The sequence below is a fragment of the Ipomoea triloba genome, chromosome 7 (assembly GCF_003576645.1).
Source record: "Ipomoea triloba cultivar NCNSP0323 chromosome 7, ASM357664v1".
In the NCBI taxonomy this organism is placed as follows: Eukaryota; Viridiplantae; Streptophyta; class Magnoliopsida; order Solanales; family Convolvulaceae; genus Ipomoea; species Ipomoea triloba.
Genome location: NC_044922.1, coordinates 3,408,869 through 3,421,932, shown reverse-complemented (window position 1 = coordinate 3,421,932; position 13,064 = coordinate 3,408,869). Strand labels below are relative to the sequence as shown.

At 35.0% G+C, this 13,064-nt stretch overlaps 1 protein-coding gene across 1 annotated transcript; it reads right to left on the bottom strand.

Moving 5' to 3' along the window:
* Positions 1-1,824: 1,824 nt before the first annotated feature.
* On the bottom strand, positions 1,825-12,459 carry LOC116025427 (AP-1 complex subunit gamma-2-like). The gene is made up of 18 exons (XM_031266651.1): positions 12,057-12,459; positions 10,688-10,990; positions 10,336-10,477; positions 9,561-9,734; positions 8,515-8,694; positions 7,671-7,825; positions 7,438-7,528; positions 6,670-6,833; positions 6,417-6,471; positions 5,817-5,939; positions 5,598-5,693; positions 4,605-4,732; positions 4,152-4,256; positions 3,798-4,066; positions 3,363-3,608; positions 3,107-3,282; positions 2,805-2,909; positions 1,825-2,435 (listed from the first exon to the last, which is right to left on the bottom strand). Exons 1-18 carry the CDS (start codon positions 12,086-12,088, stop codon positions 2,340-2,342), a joined length of 2,640 nt encoding a protein of 879 aa, XP_031122511.1. The 5' UTR covers positions 12,089-12,459; the 3' UTR covers positions 1,825-2,339.
* Between the last annotated feature and the right edge of the window lie 605 nt (positions 12,460-13,064).

Sequence of the window (13,064 nt, the reverse complement as noted above, 5' to 3'; positions counted from 1 at the left end):
AACTTAAACCTTGGAGCGTTTGGTTCACCGAATCTTGGATTACCCCAAGTAATAAGATTACCTCCAAGAAGGTAATGTGAGATTTTGAGAATGTAAGATTACCTTATGTGTTTGGTTTGGATTGTGGAATATAATATTACCTTGTTTGGTTAAGGGTTATATTTTATATTATATGGATCAATTTACTATAATGTCCTCAATAATATATATATGTGTGTGTGTGTGTGTGTGTGTGTTCGCCTGCGGGTGGGTGACTCTCGTGCGATTGTGCGGTTAAATGAGAGCCATTGATTTTGCCTAAATAAACGTCCAAGATCAACAATGATTAAAAAAACGTAGTGGCAATTTGATCTTTTCGCATCTAGGTCAAAAATTAAAGTACGTGATTTTCGTACTTAAGGTGCGTTAGTTGTTGAAACTTAAGTGCGTCGGTCTAAAGTTTTAGGTGAGTGGTTTTCCTTTTTAAGGTGCGTGGTTTGTGTGCTTAAGGTGCGTCAATTGTTGAAATTTAAGATGTGTCGGCCAAAGGCTTTAAGTGCATGGTTTTCCTTCTTTAGGTGCATGATTTGTATGCTTAAGGTGCGTCAACTGTGAAACTTAAGGTGTGTCATTTAAAACTTAAGGTGCGTGGTTTAATTTCTTAATGTGTTTTGTTTATGTGCTTAAGGTGTGTGTTTTATGTACTTAAGGTGCATCATTTTAATGCTTAAAGTTATGTGCATCATTTTTACACTTAAGGTGCGTTCTTTGTGTGTTAACCGCATATATACACACACACACACAATATATTTGATTATATAAGCATATATTTATTTCATATATGTTGTTGTTGTTGTTATAATATAAGCATAAGTTAATAAGGGCAAAGTTGAAATAATTCAAGGTAAAAGATTACCTAAGAAAATGAGGATAACCACATTTCCTTGAAACATTATTATCACATCAGCTTTGAGGTAATATAACATTATCAAGCTCAGATTACCTGAACCAAATGCCTCAATGCATATAAACACTAAACTGCAAGTACATCATATCTATTTACATTCACTATAATAAGTTTATTGTTTTTCTTTTATATGTCCATAAAAAAATTAAAGTTTAACATATATAAACATTACACTAAGATAAAGAATTTATATACTTATAGATTAATTTTTTAAAAACAAATATATTTAAAATGTATTAATATAAGTATCATTTAAAAGATCTCAATCATTGTTGAAAAATTGCTAGGAGCTCCTCAAGTGGTCGGTGAGCGCCTAGCGCCTAGGACACCTAGGTGGGGATTAATTGGCACCTAGACGCCCGAGTGTTTTTTATTTTAATTTTTGTTTTTTTTTAATTTGTTTAAGTATTTTTAATTTTTTTAATTAAAGAGTAATAATTATAAACTATATAATACTTTAATAGTTAATATTAAAATATTAAATATTAACCTACAAAATATCTAGAATTTGTACAATTTAGGATTACTTCACTCAAAACGATGTTATTTTAAATAACTCATTAAAAAAATACTTCATAATAGTTAATTGGCCAAATAAACAGCCTAGTCGATGCCTAGGAGATCTAGTCATCGCCTAGGAGGCAGCCTCCTAGGCGGCAGTGCCTAAGTGGCCTAGGCGGTGCTTAGGCGGCACTTAAGTGACCTAGTCGATCGTCTAGCCAGCCAGCCAACCGCCTGAACCACCATTTAAAGTGATACACTAGGCAGTTGACCGACGCCTAACGCCTAGGCAACAATTAATCAACGCCTAGGCTATCTTTTTATACATTAATTTTACTTGAAAAAAAAAATACGAAGACAAATTTAAGCTTAAAAAATTAAGGAGAAAATATGAATGCCTTCATCGCATGTTGCTACCTGCTGGTCCACAATATAACTATTGGTGCAACTATATTACAATTGTGCATTTCAAATCCAATAAACCAAAATGTCTCTCCAAATCTGGCAATTGGAAAAGATTACAGCTGTCCAAAATTGTTTAACAAAGAACCTGACACATGATTTGACTGATTTCCTTCTAGTCTTCTGTAGTATATATAAAATCCTTATCCTCCTACTCAAAGCTTCACTCCCACAATGCCATACATGAATTCATCTGCTTATAATCTACATTTGGCCACTTTTCAAGGGGATAGAAACCCATAATTCCCAGGTAAAACATACTCATACTCTCCCAACCACCACAAAGCCGCATTGCGCAAAACAAGTTCAATAAATTGCACTGAAAAAATACAAAACGGCAACCACATTTGCTTCTCCGCAATGAAATAATAATATTAATGATAACAATAATAAAATCTCGCTAATTTCCCTCTTCTGCGGCTGTTGAACCTTACAAGCCACGTGGGAAGTTGTTGATTTGTCCTTCCTCCAAAACGTCTTTGCCATTCATCTTATAGCCTACCCTTAAGCGCATGACAAGGGATTTCTGAAAATGAAGTAGAGATTATGTAGTTATCAGAAGTACTGCTAACAAGTTGCAGATAAATGCGTGCTCAAAGAATCTCTGTGTTCCTGGACGAAATGAGGATCTGTGGATACGGATACTTTAAATTTCCTCTTCGGGATCCTAGGGCTCACTAGGCATGACAATAAACTCAATCATAGTACTGTATAAAATTTGAGCTGGGCCACAAAAATTTTGTGAACCACTCATATGACCTATTAGCAAGCTGGGAGAAGGTTCAATTATCAAACCACATTACTTTAAGCAAAATGCCCTTTTAGTCTTTTACACTGCAGTGAAAGAAATACCAAGATGAAAATTGTAAAGGTATGCAAGTATCAACCATCATACCTTGCCATGTTGGCTGTTTGTGACCCTTAATTTCTGTGTAATTGATCCATTGCCGGTTGCAGGAAGCGTGTTGCTGCTGGCTGGATCCAAATGCAGTTGAAGAAACTGTAGATTGCAATGAGTAAATTAGACAGACATATCCAAGTTTACATCACTGGCTCAAGTAGCAGTTGTCTTTAAGATACTGATTTTTAAAAAAATAAAATGCAGTCACGACTTCAAATGAGATTGAAAATAACATCACATACAATCACATTATATGTCATAGTCACTACTACTAAAATAGCAACGCATTGTCTTACCTTTGGGACAGCAGCCTGGAAGATGAAGTCTGTGAATACATTTTCTGATTTGTTTGTAAAAGTAGCCTCGATAACTGTTGTTTGTGGATTTCCGGGCTGCTTTGAGAAGTTGAACATTAATTTTATAGAACTACTCTCAAATGCGATAATTGATGGATATTCTGGACCATTGTTTTCTGTCATTTAAAGCCCCGTATCAATATTTGAGGATTAAATCAGTTGCCAAATTAAGTTCAAGCACTAATGGAGACTGTACCAAGAGCAGCGGGACTAGAGATCCCATCCAACAAATCCATCACTGGAGAGATTCCAACAGGAGAAGAGTTTTGTGCCAAAGGTGCAGAAGGTGAGGACAACCTATCTAATAGATCTACCGAACTTTTGTTGTTTTCATTGATAAGTACCAGCTCAGTAGATGGACTACTGTTTTGAGGTGGAGGTGTTCCAATTGACAGGAGATCCAGCAGGACATCGGTCCCACTTTTTTGCACATGATTTGAACCTGAAAGGCAATGAAGACATAAACTTTTATTCCTACTCTCTTACTTCTGAACTTCTGAAGTGGGCAGCTGATTTATAGCTAAGTTATGTTCATTCTTTTATCCACCATACAATCATAACCAATTCCTGATATAAGATAATGACTGACAACTGGTATGTAAGTGCATTGAAGTAGCCCTACAAAACAGACCTGGTAGTGAAGTAGCTGGTGACAAATCAACTCCAAGAAGATCCTGAAGGAAGTCCCCGCCAGAAGAGCTAGGTGCTGCTGGAACATCATCTGAGCTAAGATCAAGTAAATCAACAAGAGGAGCAGCAGCAGCAGCTGACTTGGCAACTCCATTTGGGACTTTAACAGATGGCCCTTGTGAAGTTGACACAGCTGCTGCCACAGAGCCAGCCCTCCTTCCACTATAGCTTGCTTCATCTAGGACTGGCATCCTTTCTAATAATGTAGGCCTGAAAATGAGCACCCAACAGCTTTCTTAGGTAAAGGCACTACCAGCTTTGATAATTACATCCGTTCTATGAAATTCAACCATACCTGATATTTTGGTGCATTGAAATAATAGAATTGAATTCAATAGCTCTCTGTTGAAGTTCAAGCACAAAACTTCCCTTATATTGAACAATTATGTCATTTATCTTCCTATAAAAGAAACAAAATTCAATAAGCAATTAGCTAAAATACTACAAGCATGCTCAGTTTTTTTAATCTTCTCATCTTTGAGAACTCTTAAATCTTTGATACTTCAGCTATGATGCTATAATAGCATAATGCCAAAGGGTTCCTCCTAAAAATATTAGTACAAGATATTTGGAATATTAATTTTGGGATACAAAGTGAGGCTGGATTATTAAAAATCACAATTTTCTACTCTTAGAAGCAATTAACTTGATTAATATTAGTTATTAAAATTGTTGGCATATGGCTAACTCAACTTCAAGCAACAAAAGTCATAATATATATGAAATTAGAGAATAAATTACAACATACTTAGAACAAGATGAAAAACGACTCGACAGCTTCAACAAAGCAACCAGACACATTGCCCGAGTAGTGAGGTCGGTGGAATGGCTCTTGAGTGCAGTCACTACAACATCCACAGCATCTGATTCAGTTACCTGCCAAAAACAATTTCCCTAAGCATGCTGAAGAAGATGATGGCTTTAATGTAAAGGAGGCTAAAAGATGGTTTTTTTTTTGGTACATCATAGGGAGTTGGGGAATGAATATAATTCAATGACCAACATCATCATATCCCTGAAATCAATTTTATTAATTCATGCTTGAAAAACTATCGTTGATGTCAATAGGCAGGTGCATATATATTTAAATTGCAGCATATAATGAGAATGACTAGTTGGAGAAAGACATTTTTGTTCAGTTCAAGTATTTTAGAGTAGCAGCCTATATGAGAAAGTAAGGTCTCATCCCGAGCATGGTCATAATAAACTTAACTTAATTAGAACTACCCATTTCTAATTTGGTACAATACAACTTTGAATTAGTCCGAGCCCAATGTGGCTACTACTCTACTAGATATTGGAAGGTCATTGTACCAAAAAATTAGAACTACCAAATTAGAAGTGATGTCCCCAAAAAAATCTCTTTCATTATTTTTTTCCTTTTGGGAATAGTAGAGGGTTGGAGAAGGAAGAATTTCATCAGCATGCACAATTTTTCGTCACACAAATAAATTTATAAATCAATATCATTGGCATTCCTAAATGCCAAAAAGGGTGAAATTTTGGATTTTAATTCAAGGAAACAGATTATTAATTTGTGTGCGGTTAACACAACCAAAATGAGAATATAATAACAGACATTTTACTATTGTCAATCCCATTTTTATAGAACTATGCTAAGCAGATTCAGGAAACTCATTACCGGATTTATTCACAATTTAAATTCTTGCCAAATCTAGTAACCAAATGCAATATTGTAAGCATATTTGAGGGAAAATTTAGCACAAAATTATGAACTCACAGTCACAAGTTCTTCTATATCAAGCATTCCTTTATTAGCAATCAACATTTCCCCATATTCTCCAATGCACCAAACCGCAACTCTAACAAGAATTTCCTAACAAAAACAAAATGAAACAGATTTGTAACTTGTAAGGAATTATGTCAATAATGTCATAGAAAAAGTGCTTGCGGAATCTTACACATCAGTTTTAAACTTTCACAACAATATAGAATGTACCTGTTCTCCTGCAGTTTTCAGTACCCTATATAAAGATCGTACTGCATATCCATGGAGGTTGGGAGCATTGGTAATCACCACAATGAGTGCATGCCAAACTTCATCCTTAACATAATTTCCAGCCTACGAAATAGAATAATCAGTACACAGTACTCTCTATGGCATGAGGCAAGATAACAATTAATAAAAGTTGCAAAAAAGGAAAGCATTCCTATCAAAAAGCATCCAATCCTAGCATCACATGCATGATTTTTCTTTAGTGGAATTGAAAAAACCCATTTTATGACATCAAGACAAGCCTATGGTAATAAGTGAAAAATGCATTCCAAAATATTGCCTTAGAGCAACCTCAGGTTTTTGCAGGGACATATAGGAAAGAGAAGGAAGAGAGAAGAGGAAAAAAGAGGGGAAAAAAAAAAGTCTTGACAAAAAAAAAAATGTAATGTTACGCGCAAGTTGCGCGTCTTTTTGTGGATATTTTCTCAAGCTGCGCCACCCCCAAAAAAAAAAGTATTTGCAGGAATAAAAACCCCACCCCACATTTGTTAAAAAAATCACTGTTGTGGTTGGCCTTAGAGTGCAATCTGCAATTAATCATACCTCAGATAGAACCTTGAGCATCTGATCAATGTACCAAATTTTCTCTGGGTAAAACCTAGACCAGCATATGGTAATTAGTGAAAAATGCATTCCAAAATATGTTCGAAGAAAAAAAAAAAAAAAAAAAAAAAAAAAAAAAAAAAAAAAAAAAAAAAAAAAAAAAAAAGGAAGATTAAGATATTTCTAAAACAAGCACTTTATAATTTTTCAAAAGGAAAGAGATGTGTTCATAACACATCTTCTGATCACTTACTTCTCTACAATGGAGCAAATTTTGGCAGTGAGATCTCCCCTAAATTCCAGGTCACTCGCTTCCAGATATTCAATAAGTTCCTTGGTCAAAGGCTTCACATTGGTTTCATTGACTAGAAGATAGACAAGCTCAAGGGCCCTTTTGCGGATTGAAGGATCTGAATCCTGAGAATAATCAACACATGAGCTCCTAATGCAATACTATATTTATGGAAGGATAATGCAGGAAAACTAGATGCAACTCCTTGCTTGGAACCAGTGGATTTGAAGTCCATCTTTACCCCCCCCCCCCCCAGGCCCACCCATCGCATAGGGTGAAGGCAGTGGAGTGATTGGCAACAAGGTTTTTTCTTCTTGGAGCCATGTATAAAGATGAAACATAATAAATAGATTCATTATTAAAGTACTCAACATGTCTCATAAACTACACAACACAACTTAGCCTTATCCCCAATCTGCTTGGGATGCCTCTCTCTAAATTTCCCACGAGAACAAAATCTTAACTGATTATGTCATTATGAATTAATCTGTATATACATAAAGAGAACTTTTTTTTTCTTTTTCTTTTTCTTTTGTCTTCAATTTTGGTGTAAAGTAGCACTTCCTAATACAAACACAAGAACTACTTACCATCTTGCTAGAATAATGTTAAGACATGGTCTAAGTTATTCGAGCCAACTAAAATAAATAAAAAGGAAAAGCAAGAAAAGAAAAGAATGGAGAATTATATAAATAGTGTGCAAAACTGCAAACTTTAACTGTATGGTACCTTTACACATTCTATAATTGTTGTTCGATGCCTCTGCACTGCTTGACTATCTACCGTAATTGCTCTCATCAGCATGTTCAATGCCACATATCTACGTTTATTTGGAGCTCTATCAGATCGTGGTACAAGTAAAAGCAAGAACTATATGCATTACCAAGCAGACAAGTCCACATCAGACTAGCCATACTTCCATGCTAGCAAAATATACAGAGTTTCAAATTGATGAAGATGACCTGATATTGTTGTCACGGTTGGATAAAAATCTCCCAAGGATATTGATAGCAAGCACACGTAGGCCACCATTATCTTCAATACTCATAATAGTTGCAACGCATTCATAAAGGATGGAATTGCCAGCATTCTTGTTGGATTCAGTTTTTGTTGCTACCTAGAAAAAGAATGTAATGTGTCACAGAAAGCAAACATCAGACTCAGCATCATATCACAAAACAGTAGCCAAGGTTAAAAACCAAAGAAACTTGACTAAACAAAGTTCATAATCAGTGGATGATCGATCCAGTAGAGGGTTAAAAATCCAACGAGGGAATGGCCAAATGGGTGGATACTATATATATATCATCCTCTTCTACAGTGGAGATCATAATCCCTGTTCCAACTCCTCAACCCATAGGAGATGCCCAGTGAGGCAATGACCAGAATTCCAAGAAAGGTACAAGTAACAAATCTCATACTTTATCAACAGCTGTAACATTCTAGGTCAACAATCTTTGACTCTTTGTTGCCATTATGCCATTTTCCAGTCATTCACTCACCCTATGTAGTATGTACACAGCTTATAAATATTTCTTCTGAGCACTTCAAAGTATTCAGCTAAACTAATTATTAGCCACAAGTAAAATTTTATATATGACATAACACAAACAACTAAAATTAGGCCGCATGATATTTGAATATTTGATATAAAATTATCAAAATGAGAAGTCCACAAATATTTGATAAGCAGATCAACAAGAAATAGTACCCATATTGGTGTTAACAAAATTTGCAAACTACAAAATCTTGCACTCAAAAATCATAATATCAAGAAAGAACAAAGAAAAAAGGCATATAACTAACCTGTGCCAGAATGTCATTCATAGAATCACTTGCATCGGCATCGCCTTGTCCCAAAATACGCAACAGCCTGAGCAAACGTATATGAAGAAAAGGATCTGTGATCCCAGATATGTCATACTCAGGTGCATATGGGCTATTTACAACATCCTTTAGAACTTTGACTAAGCCATCTGTGCATTTCTGGAACCATAGAAAAAGGTGAAAATAAATAAATAAACTCATCAGACTGGCATTATAATGGACTTGCAAAAGTGCATATGCAAAACACCAGCTTAAGTAAAGCCTCTGAACTAACATCTGGAAACTGTATGCATATTCAGAATTGTAAGATAAACTGAAGATTGAGCTCAAGTAAGAAATCAAGGCAATGTCATTACTCATTAGAAAATACTCCTGTTCACAACAAAAGCAAAGCAGAAAAGCTCAAGTCTACTTTTACTTGGAAAACATCTTTCCTCCCAAGGCTATCATCCTCCTGAATTTCACCCTATCACCTTAACAAATATGTTTTTAATTGCAGCCTCAATGTACCAATTCAAAGAGAGACGTTCACTGAATCAAGAGCCTCATAGTCCACAGGTGACTCAACACTACACAATCAAAATAGTTATAGGGATGTGCAAGGCCTTATTTCACTTCAGGAACAAAAAAGTTGTCATAGGCAGTTAGGCACATACACATACACACATATGAATGCAATGATTGTTCTTGTAGATACTGTGCAACAATACTATCTCCCTTAATTGCTCCTAAGGTTCACAATACATCACATCAGGTGCAAATAATGTGAAACAAAAATGTTTTTATGATTTTTTTTTTCTTGTTGAGCACCCACTTCCACATCCTACTTCTCCATACAATATGTTGAGCATCTTCAAGCCAGCAATGAACAGTAATGTCCAAAATAGAAAGGTAGGATGGGATTCCAGTGGTAATCATTCATGCAGAAGATAAGCTTAGAAGAGATATGAGGCCAATAACTTGAATGTGACAAACTAAATTCAGATGTATTTGATATAAAATAAAGCTAGTTATAATTAACTTACCTTTCTAAAATGTTCAAGAGCCTCTGTGCTGACTTTACATAGATCTGTGCAAAGCTGGATACCAGTTATTAGAACTCCATGGTGCTTCTCTTTCAGTAAGGAGACTGCAGCATTTATAAAATTTTCTGCGAGATCTGGAACTTTCTTTATAATCCTTATAGAGCATAATGCTGCCTACATAACAACATTTGAGTAAATACATAGCTGTGTGTGACCGAATGGAATCTTAAACATAAAGGAAACACCAGGTCTCTGGTGCAAAGAAGTATCCAGTTTCCTTGTCTTCCTTTCCTTTTACTCCTTATAGAGTGGTAACAAAAGTCACATACTCAAATCAAGGTAAAACTTACTGAATAACAGTTTGCAGTGCCTTTGGTACATGGAAAATTTTATATTCAGTCAACATTATGTTTTCCCAAATAAGGCATTATCCATTCATCTGTCATCAACAAAAGAGGGAGAAGCATGGAAAACAAGCGAACACAAATTCAAAACACAAAAGCAGTTTGTGCGTCAGTGCGTGTGATTCTAAATTAAATACCAGTACACACCCACGTCTATCATCCTGTAATATTTTGGAGGGCTCTAAATAATAAAAAGAAAATTATCAAAAGAAGAAAAATTATAATAATAAGAAATTATTTTTTCAGCAACTTATATTTGCCAAAATCTTTCTGATGAATTTATGAGATGAATAAGAATATAATGAAAAAAAATAAGTATAAGAGTGGAAATAGAAAATCTAGGGCCAGCGACCCAGAAAAATTCAACTTACTTTTTTACGAATATTTGGATCTCTAAACTGAAGCAATCTTTCAACTTCTGGGGCAAGATCACGTGCCATTTCCGCAGAACAGATATTTCCCAGGGCACAAAGAGCAAGTCCAACAATATATTGATTACCGTGGTTAAGATCTCTATTTTTAAGTTAAGGAAACTATACAAAAGATGAAATTTATTCTTCACTTAGCAACAATTTTGCAGAGATAACTTTATTCAATTCATGTACCCCGTGATTCACATACTTTTCCTTCCTTCCTTTTTCTTAAATATACTGAAGGTTATGCATGAAGAATAAGCCACCTGGCAGATATATATTAGAACCAAAATAATTGTAGACAGGATACTGTTTTATTGAATTGGTGACCAACATTAGAACTTCTTGTCTTTCATCAAGGAGCAACATAAGGCCAAGATATCCTATTCTTTTCTCGGGGAATCCTGGAGATGCAATTAACTTCAAGCATTCCATTTGACCAAAGTGTGTGGGATAGCCTAGCATGTGAATAAACATGAGCTTTGCGAGATTACGATGCCTATAATCGTGATCATTCTCACTGATTGCCGCTCGAATAGCAGCACACTCTTTTCTCACTACAGCACGCTCTTCTGCTGCAGTTTTGCATGCACGTATGGAACGAATCATGTCCCTGCAATAATCAGTAACTTGATAAGAATATGCCCTTTTTCTTATCCGCAAAATTGTATGTTAAACCAATTGTCTATATAGTTCTGAGGGCCCAAAAAATAATTTATTTTTTTTTTTAAAAAAAAAAAAAAAAAAAATTTGTTACACAGGCAGAGTGGAAGCGAGCTTTCAACTGTAAAAATCAGTATCTGAGTTTCATTCAACTATGTCACTGTATGCAAGCTTTCAACCGTTGAAATCAGACAAGGAATAAACTGTCAATACTGAACATTACATCCAGCACAAATTTGATATGATGCAGTGGTCAGACAAATGGAGTTCCATTCAGAGGATCAGGCTATTTCTTTTGTAAATAACCCATAATCTATAATTCAACATTTATTAAATAAATCAAAGATACCCCAATCCCATCATGAAAGTTCCCCAATATACACTGTCACTAATGGAGCCTTTTTTCTATGAATTGTGAATGATATTACTGGTGCTTGCTTTTTCATTCATTGTTAAAAACCTAGGAAGTGGGTTTTGGATCAGATGACCTTGAAGAGTTTGAGATGAGCTTAACAAATGGTGTATAAGTATTGTCTTATTCAACAATTCAGATCAGCGTATATAGTTCTCATCATTTAAGTATGTATTCTGTGATCCTAAGACAAAATTAGTTTGTAAACCAAAAAACTCTATATGATCCTAGCATGATAGCTCCGGTAACTCCTTTCTGAAACATTGAATTTATCTATCTGTAAATAAAGTTTTGGGAACTCTCTGTATTCCAGTGTCTGTCACTTTGATAGTTTGAGAAAAATTGCAATGCTATATAGCTGTTGCAGCATATTTTCTTCTTCCTCCAGTATCGCAAATTGCAATCAATCAAGTAACGGGACATCAAGGAGCTAATACGACTTCAAAAATCGCATTTCGAGAGAAGATAACCAAACAAAATGCGAGACAATGCAGCTATAATGGCTCCCCAATCATAGAGTCGATGAATCATGAGAAATATGAAGGCGCGAGTTGGAAATTCCAGAAACTGATCCCAGAATCAAAGAGTGCGGTAGGTAACTGACCTGAGGCGGGTGCCGGAGGAGAAAGGATTCATGATTGGATCCGTCTTGAAGCTCCGGGAAAGCTCGACCAGATCCAGCTGTGCAAACAGTCGTGAAAATTACTAGAAGCTTCGATTCTCCTACCTTGTAGGAGCTGGATCGTCGTTCAAAGGCGTCGCCGCGCAAATTCGGTGCCGGAGATCTGTAGAAGACGAATTTGGAGGATCCGATTGCCGCCGGGAAGGGAAATAGATGAGATCTAGATATGAATGACTGATCTGCGTTGTGTATATCTGTCTGTAATTCAATTCCGATGAATAAATCTCTGTGTCTCCTCTCATGTATGTATTTCTTCCACTTGACGCTGTTTTCTCTGTTTTCTTATTTTTCTTATTTCTCTCATTTTTCTTTCTTAATTTAGAACTTATGCATATGTTCAATTAACATTTAACATATTAGTATATTTACAAGTGTGGAGGTTTTTTTTTAATCATACTAGTATTTTCGCCCGTGCGATGCACAGAATGGATTTGTTATAATATATTAAAAATATTTGGATCGATATATAATTATTTAAATTAGAACATCAAATATTATATTATTATATAGTGCAATTGAAGATATATTTTGGATCATTTATGTTTTTTGATGTTATCATTGCTTGAGTTTGAGCAAATAATTGCTCAAATTAATACCTAATGTGTATATCTACGCACGCGGTGTTGTAACTTTGGAGATTTTATATATCATTATTTAAGATTTTTATAAATTGGGCAAATGCACTTGTTCTCTAGCAACTTAGTTATAGGAATCAATTGTTATCTTAAACATATGTTTTTTGTCCAGATGTATAGCAATTTTGTCATTTTGTAAAATTATATGTAATGTCTGTATTATTATTAGTTTAATTACCATAATAATTTTTTTTTGAAAAATAAAGTACTTCATTAATGAACCAATGCAAATCTTTAGCAATTACATTTTGAATGAAGATAGGCAAAGACAACGTCCACTACTAAAAGTCAGACA

Bases quoted from the DNA above. Each gene is read 5' to 3' on its own strand.
- LOC116025427 (XM_031266651.1), bottom strand. From the start codon at position 12,088: ATGAATCCTTTCTCCTCCGGCACCCGCCTCAG. The intron at 6,834-7,437 runs GTACCATACAGT...GATTATTCTCAG, and splicing joins CAATTATAGAATGTGTAAAG to GATTCAGATCCTTCAATCCG. The intron at 3,283-3,362 runs GTACAGTCTCCA...TTTAAATGACAG, and splicing joins CTCTAGTCCCGCTGCTCTTG to AAAACAATGGTCCAGAATAT.